Genomic DNA, 21011 nt, shown 5'->3' with positions numbered 1-21011 from the left:
ACGTTAAAAGATGGTGCTTGTTACCCTGTCTGGCGCTCGGCAATAATGGGCTAGAAATAGGACTGGTCGGCTCAGAATACTGCCTATTACTGCTTAAACTGCGGCGTGGTATCTGAGTGTGCTAGAGTGTGCTGAGTGTGTTCCCTGTAACCTGTATTTGTTTATCTGGTTAACTGTAATATATGTATAACAGGTACGTATTTCTTAATCACACATGTGAAATTGTTGATCTCAGAGACAGACTGCAACAACAGTTTTATTTATCCTCTCAGTGGCGACATCTGGCAAATGAAATTAGCTTTCATGTCACAATGAACATCATTCCAACCGTATCCATAACCTTTGTAAGCTTCGAGACAGTGTTCATTATTTTTGTAGTTAGTTGGTTGCCCTGGTCCCCAGTTGGTGTAAGTGAAGGGCTTGTTTCCCGTCCATATCCAGTGTCCCTCCAGGCCGAGGTCGGTGCCCCCTAGGTAGTATCTTTCAGCTTCATTACATGATAAGAAAACAAAGAATGTGTTTAGTATGAGACAACGGGCCTGTTTCAACATATATGACATACAATGGGTATTCATTATTATAGGAAATAACTTTTGTACACGTATCTTTTATAACGTATCACAAACCATGCAAATATCTATTTACATACCAATACGTATGAAAGTCAACCACTGAAACCTCGTTTTACGCTACAATAACGCAAATTGGGATGAATACAATTTTCCTATATACATTGCTATTTGTATATGTATCAGGTTTGGGAGAGGCATTCAGATAAGAAAAAATTGCTTGTTTGCCAATCACTCCACTTTATGGAAATAAATATATTTATATCATACAATTTTCCAATGACGTGTGTACCATTGAATTTGGGGTAAAGCAATGATAATTGGCACTTCTGAGTATACCCACCTTTTCCCCGCTGGGTCGCATACCCTCTGACAAAGGCATCCTCGGTGTGACTGGTGATGGTGACCAGATCACTGCCCAGGAAGCGACAGATTGACTGTGAAGAATAAAGAACAATTCTAACTTATGTCACACATTCTTCATAGGACTTATGAACAAAGGAACACATGTAAAAGAGTTTTCACCATCTCTTCAGCTGTTCAGGAATAAAACTTTGATGGTTTACACTCTTAGGGGAACAAATACTCTTTTTCAATCCACTGCAAGGAAACAACCATCAACAATCTCAGTTACTCATTTTATGCTACAAAGTTAAGAAGATCACTGACTTCCTACAAAACACATTGTTAATCAATCTTATCACCTTATGCAGTTCCTTATTAGGAGATCAATCAATAAATGAACGTAAGCAATGCAAAAAAAAACAACTTTAGAGGTGAAACATTTTACCCTTGCAGTGAAGGTAATGTGTCACACATACACAAGTTTTGTTGCATCAGAGATCACCCTTAAAATAATTCGTCCTATCAAGATCTTATGGTGGTATTGATTATTTTATGTGGAAATTTGACCAAACACATGATACATATTTTCTCCAATACAGAAACGTCTTAATCATGCGAAAGAAAGCTTGAAAATTAGTTTTTCCATTTTCCAAATGTTTCCTCGACTAAATAAAATTCATACACCCTAACATATGTTTTTTACCAATTGCGTCAAGTTGGATACAATAACGTAACTGATTTGTAGATGTGTGTCAAGAAATAACCGCCCACAAATCTGATGACGTTTCAGACTTCTGGATTGTATAAATCACTCACCCTCGCTTCTGCAAATGTTCCTTTTATGTTCGAGAACCAATAACAAGAAGCTCCATGCTTGTGGAATCCGCCTGTGCACTTCGTGCCTGTATATAACAGTGAGAGCCACTACAGAGTTCATTCTTACTGTAGTAATTATAGGAAAGAATATAGCTTGTCAGGATCAGGTCGGATTCCTTGTCATATGATAAGAAACTAAATAGGGTTTTATGATAAACATGTGTTGTTGAAGATCATTTCCTTTTAATCTGCCTATTTCCTTGTGTATGGAATGTAGACTTTCGAAGTAAACTTCCCCCTTTAGTTACAGCAGCTGAAGATGAAATGGAAGCCGTCACCATCATCATTCTGATAACAGCATCTCTAAGTTGCTATGGTGACCCATTTCAGTTGTGACTGTCATGATATGAAACTAAGATTTTACGATGCAGAATGCGGAAAATTTGGGGGGACTTTGAAATGTCTGTGTTCTCACCTTTCCCTTGACATTGTACATGGGATACTGTTTCTGGAGAGGCTGAGGAAACAGAGCATTGAAGCACATACAAAAAAACACTCCAACAGTGGAAGACTGTAGAGACAATATGTCTTTACTACCCACCTTCATCATAGAGTTGCTTGCAACAGCACAACGGTAGAAGACTGTGGAAACGATATGTCTTTACTACCCACCTTCAACATTGAGAGGCTTGCAACAGCCTAACCGTGGAAGACTGTAGAGACAATATGTCTTTACTACCCACCTTCAACATAGAGAGGCTTGCAACAGCCTAACAGTGGAAGACTGTAGAGACAATATGTCTTTACTACCCACCTTCAACATTGAGAGGCTTGCAACAGCCTAACAGTGGAAGACTGTAGAGACAATATGTCTTTACTACCCACCTTCAACATTGAGAGGCTTGCAACAGCCTAACAGTGGAAGACTGTAGAGACAATATGTCTTTACTACCAACCTTCAACATAGAGAGGCTTGCAACAGCCTAACAGTGGAAGACTGTAGAGACAATATGTCTTTACTACCCACCTTCATCATAGAGTTCCTTGCAACATCACAACGGTAAGAGACAGTAGCGACAGTCTGCATGTATTACTCTCCTCCAACATAGAGGGGCTTGAAACAGCCCCAGAGAAAGAGAGACAATATGTCTTTACTACCCACCGTCAACATAGTGAGGCTTGCAACAGCCTAACAGTGGAAGACTGTAGAGACACTATGTCTTTACTACCCACCTTCATCATAGAGTTGCTTGCAATATCACAACGGTAAGAGACAGTAGCGACAGTCTGCCTTGCCTATGCCCACTTCAACATAGAGGGGCTTGCAACCGCACAAGAGAAAGAGAGACAATCTGTCTTTACTACCTACCGTCAAGATAGTGTGGCTTGCAACAGCACAACAATGAGAGAAAGTGGAGTCAGTCTGCATTTTCTACCATCCTTCAACCTAGAGAGGCTTGCAACAGCCCAACAGTGGAAAACTGTAGAGACAATAGGCCTTTACTACCCACCTTCAACATAGAAAGGCTTGCAACAGCCCAACAGTAGAATGCAGTAGAGATTGTCTGCATGTATTACTCTCCTCCAACACAGAGGGGCATGAAACAGCCCAGCAGTAGAACTATTCTGCTATCTGACAAAATACCTATTTTTCATATCATGTCCCTTTTGCTATATTGTTGTGTGTCACGAGAAGAGGCTCGATTAAAAAATATATAATTATAAATTATAAAAAATATAATTATATATAGGGTGTTATCGGACATCTCTACTCCTATATTCTTGCAAGCATCATCTTTCTGTGAACAGTGATTAACTAGTCGTCCTTTTACGTCTTAACTTCACCGCCGTTCAGCAAGCCAGAAGGACACTCAGTGAACAGTGGTCGAACATGGGCAAAGGTCATACTATTCTGAAACTGACGACTTTGACAGATCGATCAGCCAAAGTGTAAGTGTTAGTTTTCAGTTCATGGTATGCCTTGGTGGTCAGTTAGATTCCTACCTTCAACACCACGAGGAAGGGACCAGCACGCAAGACACAGCAAGCTTAAGATGCAGGTTAACGTTTCCATCTTGGAGCAGCACATATCAACCAAACTACACGTCCAATCCTTTATACACATCCGTTCAGGAACTGTCCAATGATGCATCTACACGTTGATGGATGGCTCCATTATAATAACGCTTACTACGCGTATTACCATGACACACATGCGTATGTTCCCATAACTTGAACTGCCAAACTGCTTCAGTTTAAGTGGTTGTCAGTGTCACAGTTCACAATATATTCTGCATCATCAGTTGTGCAGCAGGTGTGTGTAACTTAGTCCTATTGATAAGCAATGAGGCTTCCCTGTGTATTTGAAATCTATAGGTTTAAGAGTGAGTATGGTTTTACGCCGCTTTTTGCAATATTCCAGCAATATCACGGCGGGGGACACCAGAAATGGGCTTCACACATTGTACCCATTTCGGGAATCGAACCCGGGTCTTCGGCGTAATGAGCGAACGCTTTAACCACTAGGCTCCCCGACCGCCCTATAGGATTAGGAAAACTTTAGAGTACGCAAGGATTTTATAATCCCACTTTATTTTTCTTTGTTTTCGTTGGTTTATTTTGAAACAGCTGTGCTTAAATGAGTGAGGTGTTATGTGCTTTAACGTCGTGTTCAACATTTTTGCACTTATATTGAGACGGGCCTCCACCTGTGTGCGTGTGCGTGTGCGTGTGCGTGTGCGTGTGCGTGTGCGTGTGTGTGTGCGTGTGTGCGTGCGCGTGTGTGTGGCTGCTTGTATGCCGAGTTTATAGTGCTAGCCCACTGAGATACCATGCCACAGTTTAACATTAATACCCCACTCAGACACAGTATACTCTGAGCCGAACAGTGTTCCTTACTCCTTATTGCCGAGCGTCAGGCAGGGTAACATCAAGTACCATCTTTTGACGTCTTTTGGTATGACGCGATCTGGGGTTCGCTCTCCGGACAGCCGCTCTACCATTAGACCACGGACGCGGTCTGCTAAATCGACGTTCAGTAATATCACATGTTTAAAACATATCTGAACTCTTGGTTATTTAGATGAGAAATATCGGTCTACACCTGGTGCTATTACCTGATGCCATCACTGGTGCCATCACTGGTGCCATCATTGGTGCCATCACCTGGTGCCATCACTGGTGCCATCATCTGGTGCCATCACTGGTGCCATCACTGGTGCCATTACTGGTGACATCACTGGTGCCACCACCTGGTGACATCACCTGGTGCCATCACCTGAGGCCATCCCCCGGTGCAATCATTGGTGCCATCACTGGCTCTCTATGACCCGTTCATGTGGTATTCGACGCTTCTTTTGCCGTTTGCGCCCATTTGAGTTTGTTTCCGTTGATGATCGAGCGGATTACTCTACGGCGTTGATGTTTTAAATTAACACAGTGTACCATATGATAAATCGCCCTTTATCACAACAAAGAGGAAACAGTATTCAACATCGTAAGTGAGTGAGTGAGTATCGTTTTACGCAGCCTTTTTTAAGCAATATTCCTGCAATATCAAGACGGGGGACACTGGAAATGGGCGTCGCACATTGTAGCCATGTCGGGAATCGAACCCGGGCTTTCGGCGTGTCGAGCGAATGCATTAACCACAAGGCTACCCGACCGCCACTATTTAAGATCGAAGGCATTAAAGTTACATTTTACATTGAGTATAATTCTAATGTTATAATTATTTTATATTCCCTAGTTTTAAGGGATATTCTGCAAATAATATGAAGAAATTTAAGCTTAGCTCATTTCAGTGTATATGCTGATGTAGAAACAAGGAAACGAACTAATTTACAAACGACACTGTCAGTAAGGACATCGAACATCCGCTTATCGGCAAGCTGGTCACACAGGCCAGTGTGAACAGTAATTACAAAATGTCACTTGATATTCTATGCAGTTCCATCCACGTGCGAAGTGTTTTGTAACATATGGTTCTTATCTGTCAGGAGGTGTTTGTGTAACGGGTCATCATAGCGAAGTGAACAACTATTGCATGCCTGAATGACACACAATGAAGCCAACATCACTAATCGACATGTTTTGTTCGTTGTTCATATTTTCAGATATGGTATCGCTAAATGTTAATGCCATCTTCAAATGTTAAGTGTAAACTTATTGTACTTGGTATGGGTTTTTAGACATGTTATGTCTTATGTACAAGTTATTAAATATACATGGATCTATTACCACGCGGTGAATGTGTATTCATTTCAAGTTCGTTTCCCACTATTTTTGGAACATTTTAAGTCCCTTAAAGATGGTAGATTATCCAATAACACAATTATCCAAGTTTCCTTTACCATCACAAACAATACAGATAACTGCTCACTTTGGTGCACTGTATTGATTTCTTTGCACGATCGGTGCTGAATTCTTGGCCGTGGAAATGGGGCAAATTGAAAAGAAGTAAAATGGATAGAAGATTACTTTGTAGTTTGGACTCATATATCCAGAAATAATCATGCCATCTTGTAACATTACTAGTAATCATGGGTGTATCACTCACTTCACATACGAAGGGTATTAAGGGAGGACAGGACATACTTACTCACTTCACACATGGCGGGTACTAAGTGTTGGACACGACATGCTTACTGACATCACATATGACGGGTACCAAGGGTTGGACAGGACATGCTTACTCACTTCAAACATGACCGGCACTAAGGTTTGGACAGGACATGCTTACTGACTTCACACGTGACGGGTATTAAGGGTTGGACAGGACATGCTTACTGACTTCACACATGACGGGTACTTAGGGTTGGACAGGACATGCTTACTCATTTCACACATGACGGGTACTAAGGGTTGGACAGGACATGCTTACTCACTTCACATATGACGGGTGCTAAGGGTTGGACAGGACATGCTTACTCACTTCACACATGACGGGTATTAAGGGTGGACATGACATGCTTACTCACTTCACAAATGACGGGTATTAAGGGTGGACATGCTTACTCACTTCACACATGACGGGTACTAAGGGTGGACAGGATATGCTTACTCACTTCACACATGACGGGTATTAAGGGTGGACATGCTTACTCACTTCACACATGACGGGTACTAAGGGTGGACAGGATATGCTTACTCACTTCACACATGACGGGTATTAAGGGTGGACATGCTTACTCACTTCACACATGACGGGTACTAAGGGTGGACATGCTTACTCACTTCACACATGACGGGTATTAAGGGTGGACATGCTTACTCACTTCTCACATGACGCGTACTAAGGGTGGACAGGGCATGCTTACTTACTTCACACATGACGGGTACTAAGGGAGGACAGGACATGCTTACTCACTTCACACATGACGGATATTAAGGGTGGACATGCTTACTCACTTCACACATGACGCGTACTAAGGGTGGACAGGACATGCTAACTCACTTCACACATGACGGGTACTAAGGGTGGACAGGACATGCTTGCTTACTTCACACATGACAGGTACTAAGGGTGGACATGCTTACTTACTTCTCACATGACGGGTACTAAGGGTGGACATGCTTACTCACTTCTCACATGACGGGTACTAAGGGTGGACAGGGCATGCTTGCTTACTTCACACATGACGGGTACTAAGGGTGGACAGGACATGCTTACTCACTTCACACATGACGGGTACTAAGGGTGGACATGCTTACTTACTTCACACATGATGGGTACTAAAGGTGGACATGCTTACTCACTTCACACATGACGGATATTAAGGGTGGACGTGCTTACTCACTTCACACATGACGCGTACTAAGGGTGGACAGGGCATGCTTGCTTACTTCACACATGACGGGTAGTAAGGGTGGACAGGACATGCTTACTCACTTCACACATGACAGGTACTAAGGGTGGACATGCTTACTTACTTCTCACATGACGGGTACTAAGGGTGGACATGCTTACTCACTTCTCACATGACGGGTACTAAGGGTGGACAGGGCATGCTTGCTTACTTCACACATGACGGGTACTAAGGGTGGACAGGACATGCTTACTCACTTCACACATGACAGGTACTAAGGGTGGACATGCTTACTTACTTCACACATGATGGGTACTAAAGGTGGACATGCTTACTCACTTCACACATGACGGATATTAAGGGTGGACATGCTTACTCACTTCACACATGACGCGTACTAAGGGTGGACAGGGCATGCTTGCTTACTTCACACATGACGGGTACTAAGGGTGGACAGGACATGCTTACTCACTTCACACATGACAGGTACTAAGGGTGGACATGCTTACTTACTTCACACATGACGGTACTAAAGGTGGACATTCTTACTCACTTCACACATGACGGGTATTAAGGGCGGGCATGCTTACTCACTTCACACATGATGGGTACAGAGGGTGGACATGCTTACTCACTTCACACATGACGGGTACTAAGGGTAGACAGGACATGATTACTCACTTCACACATGACGGGTACTAAGGGAGGACAGGACATGCTTAGTCACTTCACACATGATGGGTACTAAAGGTGGACATGCTTACTTACTTCACACATGACGGGTACTAAAGATTGACATGCTTACTCACTTCACACATGACGGGTTTTAAGGGTGGACATGCTTACTCACTTCACACATGACGGCACTAAGTGTGGACAGGACACGCTTACTTACTTCACACATGACGGGTATTAAGGGTGGACATGCTTGCTTACTCACTTCACACATGACGGGTATTAAGGGTGGACATGCTTATTCACTTCACACATGACGGGTACTATGGGTGGACAGGGCATGCTTGCTTACTTCACACATGACGGGTACTAAGGGTGGACATGACATGCTTACTTACTTCACACATGACGGGTACTTAGGGTGGACAGGACATGCTTACTCATTTCACACATGACGGGTACTAAGGGTGAACATGCTTACTCACTTCACACATGACGGGTACTAAGGGTGGACAGGACATGCTTACTCACTTCACACATGACGGGTAGTAAGGGTGGACAGGACATGCTTACTTACTTCACACATGACGGGTACTAAGGGTGGACAGGAAATGCTTACTCACTTCACACATGACGGGTACTAAGGGAGGACAGGACATCCTTACTCACTAAACAGATGACGGGTACGTTAATACTATTTTCATTATGGCAACTATATTTGGAGTGTTATGAAATAATTTGTATTTGTTTATGTTGACAGCGTTTTACATCAGAAATAAAACACTTGTGGAGATTTTAGTAACAGATCAATAATATAAATTATACCGCTGTCTTAACTAGATCGCGGTTAGAAAAAGCACTGTTTGTATAACGAAAGGCTGCCGCTGTCTTAACTGGGTCGGGGTTAGAAAAGCACTGTTTGTATAGCGAAAGGCTTCCGCTGTCTTAACTAGGTCGGGGTTAGAAAAGTACTGTTTGTATAGCGAAAGGCTTCCGCTGTTTTAACTAGGTCGGGGTTAGAAAAGCACTCTTTGTATAGCGAAAGGCTGCCGCGGTCTTAACTAGGTCGGGGTTAGAAAAAACACTGATTGTATAGCGAAAGACTGTCGCTGGTTTAACTAGATCAGGGTTAGAAAAACCACTGATTGTATAGCGAAAGACTGACGCTGGTTTAACTAGATCGGGGTTACAAACTTTATTTGGAGTGTTATGAAATAATTTGTATATGTTTATGTTGACAGCGTTTTACATCAGAAATAAAACACTTGTGCAGATTTAAGTAACAGATCAATAATATAAATTATACCGCTGTCTTAACTAGATCGCGGTTAGAAAAAGCACTGTTTGTATAGCGAAAGGCTGCCGCTGTCTTAACTGGGTCGGGGTTAGAAAAGCACTGTTTGTATAGCGAAAGGCTGCCGCTGTCTTAACTAAATCAGGGTTAGAAAAATCACTGATTGTATAGCGAAAGACTGTCGCTGGTTTAACTAGATCGGGGTTAGAAAAGCACTGTTTGTATAGCGAAAGACTGCCGCTGTCTTAACTAAATCAGGGTTAGAAAAACCACTGTTTGTATAGCGAAAGACTGACGTTGTCTTAACTAAATCGGGGTTAGAAAAGAACTGTTTGTATAACGAGAGGCTGTCGCTGTCTAAACTAGAATAACCAATAAACGGAATAGCAAGAGAGTAGCCTTTTCGCGATTGTCACGATCATGGCAAAATAATAGATAAAAAATCCATTAATTTAAAATTGTACAAGGAAACATATATATGGGAAACACTTTGTTGGAATAAATTCCTATTATATTACGTTCACGACATTAGTTCTGGAGTTTTCAAAGTAAAATTTAATATATATGTTTCTGTGATATCATGTAATGGTGATTCTAAATATAAAATATTGGTTGATATTGTTTGACAAACGGTTGTATACACCGTCCATTGTGATACTTCTACTTAAGGATGTTTGTTAAGTCAATTGACATGCGTTCATTGTTAACAAGGATCGTTAGTGTGAAAGGATTACTAAGTTTGACTTTAACCATACTCACTCACTCAGTTAAATAACTCCTTTCACATGAATCGTTAGAAGTTATGAACAAGCATATAATGCCAATATTTTGGATAATTGTACCAAGAACAAGAATTGATCCTAGAATGTTTACACTAAGATTCATTTCGGACGCTGAAATAATGCCGATGAGACGTTAAATGTTAACTCACTCACTCAATACGGACTATACGGACTATTTGTAGGGCGATAAGGGGTACAGGCCACGAGAATATTTATAGAGATACTAACACAGCCATTACACCTTATTACAAGATGGAAAACATCTTTGCTGTTAGTAATTACATTTATAGAAATCGAACCAATATATAGGCTATATGTTGTAGAACAGAATGCTATGCCAAGTCATTCCTACCTGATACCATTAATAATTGGAATAGTCATCTGATATAGAGGATTATAAAACTTGGACAGTGTTACTTATATACAGTTAAGCCATGATACCAGATTTTGTCACATAATCCTTTATCGCCTCGGACTCGGTTGTAGTGATTTAAACTTCCATCGGCTTAAAAGACAATATATTAAGAAACGATTCGCCTTTCTATTCTAAAGGTTAAGTGAGTTTATATTCAGTGGTTTATGGGAAACAATTTGTCAATTTAGCTGTTTTGAAATCAGTCCATGTACATCCTACGTTCGGGTGAATTTGCACTAATGTAATAACTTAAGAATTAATTCATATTTTAAGACACGTATTAAGTATTAAACAGTTAAATAGCTTTTCTTAGTAATTGAACACCTTTCCATCGATCGCACCAAACTGTTGACCAATCGTTTTTGTTCTGTTTTAATGTATATATGTATCATTTAATACAATTTGCATATAGGAAGCTTGGTGGGGACTTTTGGGATATAAGCAATGAATACAGACTGCCACATTGTCTGAATGTCTTAACAATCACCGGGTGTGACCATGTAGACAGGATATTATTCGGGTTTCTGATAATTACTCCATGAGCATACAGGGTCTTGGTGCTTGGGGATATTAAATGTAACTGTTTGTTATCAGAGGAGATTGATAGTGAACTTTTAATACCAGTTAGATATGATATCTATATGACTTATTTCTGTTTGACAAAGGATTTAGGGTTTATGTGTGGGAAATCCTTTCACACTGATGGAAGAAAGTCACTCAACCAGTTCATGTATTCTACGTCAAATAAGATCAGAACACGTGTATAATTACAACATCCTCAGGATACCAATAACATCGAAATGTACAAATTAACAAACATGACCAACATTATTATTTCATGATAATGTAGGTGTCATGCATGTAATTATAGCTATATAAACATATGTTTAATTATTCAGTTTGTGTGAAGTCGGTCATAAACAGTTGATTCTGAAATTCTTTAATCATGTACTTTTAAGTATATTTTCCCAATATTATATTATCCCCAAAAGGGCAATTATATTCATGTTATGTTTTTTCAGTCAATTTTTGAATACGAATTACATTTATGTTACTTTGTTTTTATAAGACTAATGTTGTTGTTACAGACCAAGGGACCGACTAAGTTCATTACATGTCATAAAAGTGCCGGGACCTAATGTGGTGGCAATATATTCTCTAATTAACACCTGTCACAAAGGGACGGGCCATTTGGGTTTGTCCTCATGGAATGTGTCATGCAATTTGTGTATTCACGAAATAACATTCAACAAACTATGTACTTAGTCCGGTGATTTAGGATTGATGCATTTGTACTTCGTTTAAATAAATGAATTACATTTTTTTCTTAATCGTGTGCGAAATACTCATAATGTCGAAAAGCGCAGGTTAAATCCCCAAATACTGACTTCGTTTCTAAATAAATCACAACCCTCACTTATAATTGTATCACTTTAAATTTTAATGATGTAAATCACGTACCTGTCACTTTTAATGTAGAATACGTCAGTCACTCAACCAGTTCCACTATTATTTTCCCAAAAGATCAAAGATTAAAAAAAGTTATCAAGTTATTAATTTCCATATCTTTAGAAATACTTAATCTTAACATTGAAACTGCCATCTTGATTATTATTCTGTATTGAATGACATTAGATATATGCTCCTATACCGCCGCTGGTTTCTTAATTTGCGAAAATTAAACATTTGGTTTGCATCCAACCATGCGCGTGCCAAATTATACAGCGTCAAGCTTTCAGAGCGCCAACTAAGTTTTCCAAAGTAGAAATTAAGCAAAATGAATATTTATCAAGTTTCCTTTTGCTAGAATATATGCATGCTGTTGTGGTTTTTCAAAAAAATCTTCGTTCTCTCTGTTGTTAACAATATTAAAACAATAAGTACTATAAAATATAATACGGAAATATATTACATATTATTTACGCATCCGGCTGCTCACAATACAATGCTAGTAAACAATATTTGTGTCCCAGGGAGTGAATACCAATTAGACCAAGCCAGCTCTACAGACACTGACTCTCTCAAAAACAGCAAGGTACATTATACAGTTAATTGAAAACTGTAATCTCAAACATATCTAATGCTACTTCAACACTTGATCATATACTTAGCAGTTGAATATTCTGTAAAATTGAAATTAATCCTCTATTAGTTTACAGTGACGATTCTTGCAGGCTATATAATGCAGGCGCGGCCCGTTATGTTTCATTCAATCTTTATCTTTCTCACTTTCTTATAAAGGCATAATGATCAATAATCTCTTGTGTTGCAGTATGAAATGTTAATTTATTGTGAGTAAGGCTAATCCCTTTCTCCAGACATTAATTGATCACTCACCAACAACTGACAAGGGATTAATCCTCGTTAAGGCAGTACTAAGTGATACAGTATACTGCAGGTTAACTAGATTAATTAACTAATTAAGGGTTAAATGAGATTGTTTACTTAGAGTGTGATGTAATTCGTTTGATGTCGTTGTATGGTAAGCATACCCAACACTACCGGTAGCACCTGGCATTCACAAATAGTGTTGTTCTAATACATCAAGCTATAATACTGACACGTTGCTTAAGGGTTATCGGAATAAATTTGAATTTGATTTTCACATATTTTCCTCGTTTGCTCATGAGCATATACATGGATGTACATGCATATGCATTATAAATTTGAAATGCAATTGTAAATAAAGTTGTTGTTTTTCTTCAGAAGAGTCGTAACAGAGTCCTCGGGATACGCCATCGCAACCTTCCCGTCTAGAAGAAACAGAGGTACGAGGACGCATTAGAGATAGTTCAGTTGATGCCCTCCGAGGAAAGTAACTATGACGAAGACGGCATAAATATTTTTTACAGTACGACCAAAGAACTGCGAGTCGACGGAACTGCAGATGGTGAAGAGGCTCGCAGATGAGACATACATGAAGAAGCTGGACAGTACAGCAGCCTTCCCTAAGGCAAGACGTGTCTGCTGACCACCATCCAAAAACCCATTCCCTGACACGAAGAAGGATCTGTCATGGGTCAATACCGAGTATGGAATCCCGTAGTGTGTTGTGTTGTGTTGTGTTGTGGTGTGGTGTGGTGTGGTGTGGTGTGTTGTGTTGTGGTGTGGTGTGGTGTGGTGTGGTGTGGTGTGGTGTGGTGTGGTGTGGTTGTTTAAATAGTGACACTTTAATAAACTACTCTTCTTCTTCTTCTTTTTGTTCATTGTCAAGATGCCGTGTATAACTTCCTAGACTGCTGACATGTGTTAACATTTTCTATCTTCAAATACCACGATGTGCCCACTGATACCGTCTTTATGTTGATTGCCTGATTGTTAAGAACTATCAGTTGCGATATATTATATGATTGCTTTGTATAACATCGGCATGCTGTTCACTTTCATTGGGACTGGATTCTTTGCACAATAGCCAGAGTATGTCACTGTTAATTATTTTTTATTATCATTTGCATTTACATAAGTAAAGAACATATCAATTAAATCTGAATATGTCAATGTGTCAATTTCTTGTTCTAAAAAATACAGGTATAAGTATTCATATTCGACTTCTTATCATTTGTATTTGTAAGAATTTTTTTGAATTTTCTTGCGCCTGTTGTACATTACATTTATGGTCGTAGTTTGTTGACTTTGCTAACGATATTAGGCTGAGCCCCCAGAAATGTTTTAAACATTTGATTGCATTTTAAGCAATTTTGTGCCGTTTGAACAATATTCATACCAACAAATATAACAGTGGCAAAAGTCAAATAAATAAAGATGGCGGATGCAGTAACATTTCGGAGTTAAATCAGTACTTTTAAAAATTCGGGAAAAGCTTCCGCCACTAATGCCCACGTCCACTTTTGCCTACAGTTACTATTGCCTACAAAAAAAATAAAGCAGTGTGGAATAATGCCTACACAATGAAAACAACATACCCATGCTAGGAATGAACTCTTTGAAATTTCTTTGAAATCAGCAAATATCTGCTGTTGTATACTATAAGAACTAATGCAATGATGCAGAAATAAATTATTACTGTTAGTGATATGGCAAAGTGAAATAAAAAGTGACTTCATACAATTTTCTGTCTTTTGTCGCCTATAGGCATTATTCCACTAAAGTGGACTTGTCCAGTTAGAGGCTGGGTAGCACTGATAGCAGGTGTCGCTGAAAATCACTGGTGCATGACTTTGTTTATTGTAGACTGTAGGCAGACAGTCAGACAGACAGATTCTTTATTTGGCATTAGTGGACGTCGCCGCCACCTGGGAGCAATACTGCCACAAACGTGCAATGTCCCTTTTCCCATGTTGAAGCATATTGAGAAAAGCTTACCTTTGTACTTACTTATCTTTTGTAAAACATAAGAAATTAATACAACATATATCCCCGTGTTATGGGTTTTCGGACGCTGAATACACATTCATAGTTTTTTCACATGAACAACTGTAAAACATCTCATTCACTTATAAAAGACAACTTTATCATAAAAAAGTCATTATTTGAGTATTAACAATTTGTCTGTGAGAACCCCCCCCCCCCCCCCCCCCCCTCGTCATAGTGCAAGTATTCATGATAGAAAACGCATGATGTCCGGAAACTTAAGATCCCATGATTGTGTTATGAATAATAATAAAGGCATGTTTGATGCTGAAAGCTCTGATCGAAAACAGGACAATCCGTCACGGTTGTCCGGCAACACGATATTTTCGGAGTATTTTAAAAAAATAATTTGATTATTTTTTAAGAGGATTTTTCCAAGGACTGCCGTTTTAAAAAAACGCGATTTTCCGCGTTCCGCCGATATTTGACATTATAACAACCGACAGCTCAGAACAAACCAAATTCAACACTTTAAATTAATAATAAAATAGTTTCATCCTCTGTGCAATCCACTCTGTTGGCTAATCTGCCATGTGCACGAGTGCATGTTACAGAAAGAAGAAGAAGAGAAGAAAAATAGTTTATTTAAGTGTCCAGCGGTGTATACATAAAATTACTTCAATTTATACAAGAGGTAAAATATATTAAAAGATATACATCGCCCGGCCAGCGTGGGCCTATTAGACACTAATGTTCTTAAAAGCACCGCAAGTGCTAAAATAGTTATGTTGGACAGTGGTTTATTTGTTAATGGTGCACAAAATACGAGATAAAAGTATAATGCTCGTACATTTATGACAAGCATTGCCATACAATGACATGTTTTATCAAATATAAAATATACAGAGGCATACAATACTGGAATGGGTTTATGACACGTTGTTATATAACCTACGTTTGTACATGGATTTAATTAGTGCAGCTACAGAATAGGATAAATTATCGCACTTCATAAGGAATGTGGTTTGATCTATAGGGGTCATGAGACAAAAATTTGGGCAAAGAGACGAGGCATAACCCCAGACATATTCTCGTTGATCTGCATAAAGAAAACACGTTGTTAAGAAATGAACCTCGTCTTCGATACTGTTTGTATTACAGTGTTTACAAATACGATTATGTAAGGGAATTTTTGGTTTCAAGAAACGACCGAGTTCAATTTCCAGAGGGAGGGTACCACATCTAAATTTAGCAAATATACTACGGTGTTCTCTGTTGGCTAAATCAATGACATATTTGGAGGTACTTAAAGACGTTTTAAACAAACGATATGTTCTTAACTTAATACCATTTGTTAATCCTCTGTCATCCCAGAGCTGTTCCAACCATAATTCCTTATCCTTATTGATGAGTATATTTCTAGCAAGGTCGAAGTCACAAGATAATAGGTTAGTTATAACAGAAGTAATTGATTTCACATCGAATAATTTCTTAACTGAATTATCCCATGACTTACGAAATTTAGATGACCATCTTTGCACTATATGCATTAGCCTGTTTTCATCTGCCAAACTCAGCCTTTTCCAGAAACGTACTATCTCAATTTTTTGCTTTGTATAGTTAGATGACCAGCCCATTTCCCCCCTTACTGCCAAATTAGGTGTTTTGTTGCCTACTCCCAAGAAAAAGCGGCAAGCTCTATTTTGGATAGCGTTAATACAACTAAATTCTTTGGTGCCCCAAATAGCTGAACCATATGATAAAATTGGTTGAACTAAGTTATTGTATAATGTAGTGAATACATCATAATCCATGCCGCCCACCCCTTTAAACTTACTGATAATTACCCCAAGTGCCCTACTGGCTGATTTAGATATTTCTTTTGCTGTATAATTCATATCTAAGTTTTCATGTAACCAAAGCCCAAGATACTTATATGAATGAACAATTTCTATATTTTCCGCACCACAAGTAAAGTGATAGGATGACTTAACAGAGGATAACACATTCATAGTTTTTTCACATGAACAACTGTAAAACATCTCATTCACTTATAAAAGACAACTTTATCATAAAAAAGTCATTATTTGAGTATTAACAATTTGTCTGTGAGAACCCCCCCCCCCCCCCCCCCCCCCTCGTCATAGTGCAAGTATTCATGATAGAAAACGCATGATGTCCGGAAACTTAAGATCCCATGATTGTGTTATGAATAATAATAAAGGCATGTTTGATGCTGAAAGCTCTGATCGAAAACAGGACAATCCGTCACGGTTGTCCGGCAACACGATATTTTCGGAGTATTTTAAAAAAATAATTTGATTATTTTTTAAGAGGATTTTTCCAAGGACTGCCGTTTTAAAAAAACGCGATTTTCCGCGTTCCGCCGATATTTGACATTATAACAACCGACAGCTCAGAACAAACCAAATTCAACACTTTAAATTAATAATAAAATAGTTTCATCCTCTGTGCAATCCACTCTGTTGGCTAATCTGCCATGTGCACGAGTGCATGTTACAAATCACATCGCGGCCTCCTCGTACAAACGAATCCAAGCTCAGCACAAATCGATTTCAACACTTTCAATACAGAAGTCACGGCCAATGCAATCACCCCCGACAGCTTATCCTCTCTGTGCATTTGACCATAAAGTCTACTCACATACCAAGCACCGCGCCTGGAAAAGTACCAGACGCCTCAATCGCTTACCCGTCAATATCATTGCAAGGAGAGTATGTACTCCCGCTAACAGGGTGGAGTACTAATTAAACATTCCAGTAATGTTACACGCCACTATATCAGTTTTTTGTAACTTGCTGATACTATTTTGCACATACAAAACAATTATAGAACAATACATAGCAATTATCCTCCTTTACCAACATATACACAGAAACACAGTGCTCAACTTAAAACACTTCAATTTGCACATATATAATAATTATACACAAATACATAACAATTACCTCCCTTTACCAATATATACAAAGAAAACAAATTTGGATACACCATATATATAAATATGTATATTTTTGTATATGTCGTATATATAAACTTGTTATTTTTTGTATATATCATCATTCCAATCTTGTATATGCTTTGGAAATATCATCATTCCAAAGCATATACAAGCTTGTATAGATGGATTTTTTTTCCAGTGATTACTTCACACATGACGGGTACTAAGGGTGGACAGATCATGCTTACTCACTTCACACATGACGGGTACTAAGGGTGGACATGCTTGCTTACTCACTTCACACATGACAGGTATTAAGGGTGGACATGCTTACTCACTTCACGCATGACGGGTACTATGGGTGGACAGGACATGCTTACTCATTTCACACATGACGGGTACTAAGGGTGGACAGGACATGCTTACTTACTTCACACATGACGGGTACTAAGGGTGGACAGGTCATGCTTACTCACTTCACACATGACGGGTATTAAGGGTGGACATGCTTGCTTACTTCACACATGACGGGTACTACGTTACGAGACAATTTCCCTTTCGATGCCATGGCATTCCAAACGTGCGGTGTGAAAAACAAAAACCTTTATTATAGATGATGGAAAACATGATGGACACACGGAACCTTATTGTAGAATGCTAATAGTCCCATATGGTAACACATGCAACATTATGGGTCGGCGGATTCCTACGTGCATTTTATAGAAGGCGGTTTCCTGGAGTATACACTAGTTTCTTCATGTTTGCTTTCAAAAACATATAAATGAGTGGTATAAACACATTTCTTTAAGGATGACAGTAAGCTAAAAAAGCAATGTTGTGTTTTCTTTCTGTTCGCACAGAGTATCAAGAAATTTTAGGAAAACATTATTTACTATTGATGCCATTAGGACATGTTAAACGTTTTGGGGAAATGAGTGACTTACCCTCTGCGTGCAGGAGCATGGAAGAGCCCAACAGTAGAAGCGCAACACCAGAGAACACATTCATTGTTGCAGTTCAGATGCTGGCGGTTAGCGTGTCATAGGATGCACTGGCGAGTAAACGGATGCATATATGATATAAAGCGTTTTCATGGTTTGGAGCAGCTGTGAAAGGATGAGCATTGATTATACTATCGGGTCACAAGCAGCTTGGAACTAATGATGCGTATTTAGAGGAACATAGGGCTAAACAATATTATAATCAACAACAAAAATATCTTTCACGATTTCTACTTTTGTGAAACTGAATACATTTATATGTTTTGATATCCGAGTATAAATAAATTATTTGAATTAAGTCGTCAAGATACAAATGTCATGTTTGTCGATTTAATTAATATTTACTAACGTAGGTTCATAAAATATGTATCTCAAATACACTTACCGTATTCGACGTAATAAGGGCCCAGGGCGCTCTCAAAATTAGAAATTGGGGGCCCTTATTTGAATATTATTTTGGTGGAAAAAAACAGAATTGAAAGATAAATTTCGTGGTTTATGCTGACAGCCTGAAATGTTTATATACTACAGATATATTTTTCCAGAATTAAATTGCCCATAATTAAGGCTGCATATAGCACACGAGTAAGTCTTGTGTACATTGATCAATCGGAAGGGGTGCTAATTGGGATTTTAAATATCGCCGTGGGCGCCTATTACATCGAATACGGTACATACATGAATAAGTCATGTTGAACGAGGGGCTTCAAAGGAAAATTTACAAGTCAGTGGCTAGTGCGCAGTATACATTAATACAGGCCTGAGACCTTCTCCACATTTAGGTGACGAAAGGCCCGATAAGTAGTAATCCATATCTGAGGAATATATATATAAATAATTTTACTCCCAAAAGGAACAAGTTGGGTAAACGGAGAAGGGAATTCGAAAAAACAGCCATTGAGGAGCAATAATTAATTGGGATATAAAACACGACTGATTTGTCTTATAATGTCTCTACTGTTACATAAGAGTTAGGACAGGGCAGATAACTGGACAGATACAAAGGTAACAGCGTTTGTGTTGTCATGTTTAACTAATGATGTTTATAATGATGTGTTCGTTGTAGTAAACGTTCAAAATGGGGAAATTATTTCACATAATGATCAAAATGTTTATAGTTTGACTTAGATATTAATAAGAAGATGTGTGTAACGGTAGGGACGTTAGTTTGTAGTTTCTTTAACGAATTTATCTTGCAAATAATTTTGTAACAAATTAAACTATTGATCTGTATATATTTACTGAAAATGTACATGTATTGTTGCCCAACTCCCCATTGTTCTCGGTGCCTTAGGTCTGTTGGCTGACATTGGGAGAGTGTCAGGGGAACGCCCCTGAGCTGCTGATTAGCCTAACGAGACTGACTATGCCAGGATCACGCCAACCCTCATTTGCTGCATTTTTTATATTTTAATAATAATAATAATAATAATAATAATAATAATAATAATAATAATAATAATAATAATGTATTGACTTCCCCAAGCGATTACTTGTTTTACTCAAGTCATTAATGAATTGCTGGTCAACTCAACTTGATATGGGGCAGGTGGTGACTTCGGAACCCATTTCTATCAGCAGAGGAATATTTCAGGGCGATTCTTTTAGCCCTTTGCTTTTCTGTTTGTCACTAAAACCTTTAAACATTTTGCTCAGCAAAGAGGAAAGTTATCACCCGGGACCTCTAAGCACAGATCCCCAACACCCCTTACTCACCTCCTTTACATGGATGACCTTGAACTTATAGCCAATGGAGGATCTACACTCAAAAAACAGATTCTGCTTGTCGAGTACTTTTCTAATGATATCGGCATGTCCTTTGGACTCGACAAATGCAACATTCGTCATTTGAAACATGGCAAGGTAGAAGAGGGAGGATCCGTCTGTTTACTTGGAGGAGGAGTTATTGACCATCTTGTGGAATGTCAGGCCTATACGTACTTAGGGATGCAGATTAGGGACAAACTCCAGAATGCCCATATCAAGGGCAAACTTCGGGCAGAGTACAAATGTTGACTTAAGAAAATCCGGAGT

At 39.0% G+C, this 21011-nt stretch overlaps 1 protein-coding gene across 1 annotated transcript; it reads right to left on the bottom strand.

Moving 5' to 3' along the window:
- Positions 1-238: 238 nt before the first annotated feature.
- On the bottom strand, positions 239-19034 carry LOC124125631 (perlucin-like). Its single transcript, XM_046488976.2, has 4 exons — positions 18921-19034; positions 1731-1816; positions 913-1006; positions 239-487 (listed from the first exon to the last, which is right to left on the bottom strand). Exons 1-4 carry the CDS (start codon positions 18982-18984, stop codon positions 261-263), a joined length of 471 nt encoding a protein of 156 aa, XP_046344932.2. The 5' UTR covers positions 18985-19034; the 3' UTR covers positions 239-260.
- Between the last annotated feature and the right edge of the window lie 1977 nt (positions 19035-21011).

The sequence above is a fragment of the Haliotis rufescens genome, unplaced genomic scaffold (assembly GCF_023055435.1).
Source record: "Haliotis rufescens isolate VD_foot unplaced genomic scaffold, xgHalRufe1.0.p SCAF_84, whole genome shotgun sequence".
Classification (NCBI taxonomy): Eukaryota; Metazoa; Mollusca; class Gastropoda; order Lepetellida; family Haliotidae; genus Haliotis; species Haliotis rufescens.
This window is presented reverse-complemented; position numbering and strand designations above follow the sequence as displayed.

What these genes read in the sequence shown, in the direction of transcription:
- LOC124125631 (XM_046488976.2), bottom strand. Translation starts at nt 18,984, where the DNA reads ATGAATGTGTTCTCTGGTGTTGCGCTTCTACTGTTGGGCTCTTCCATG. An exon ending in CATGCTCCTGCACGCAGAGG is followed by an intron (nt 1,817 to 18,920) that starts GTAAGTCACTCA and finishes TGTTATATACAG; the next exon opens with GCACGAAGTGCACAGGCGGA. An exon ending in GAACATTTGCAGAAGCGAGG is followed by an intron (nt 1,007 to 1,730) that starts GTGAGTGATTTA and finishes TATTCTTCACAG; the next exon opens with TCAATCTGTCGCTTCCTGGG.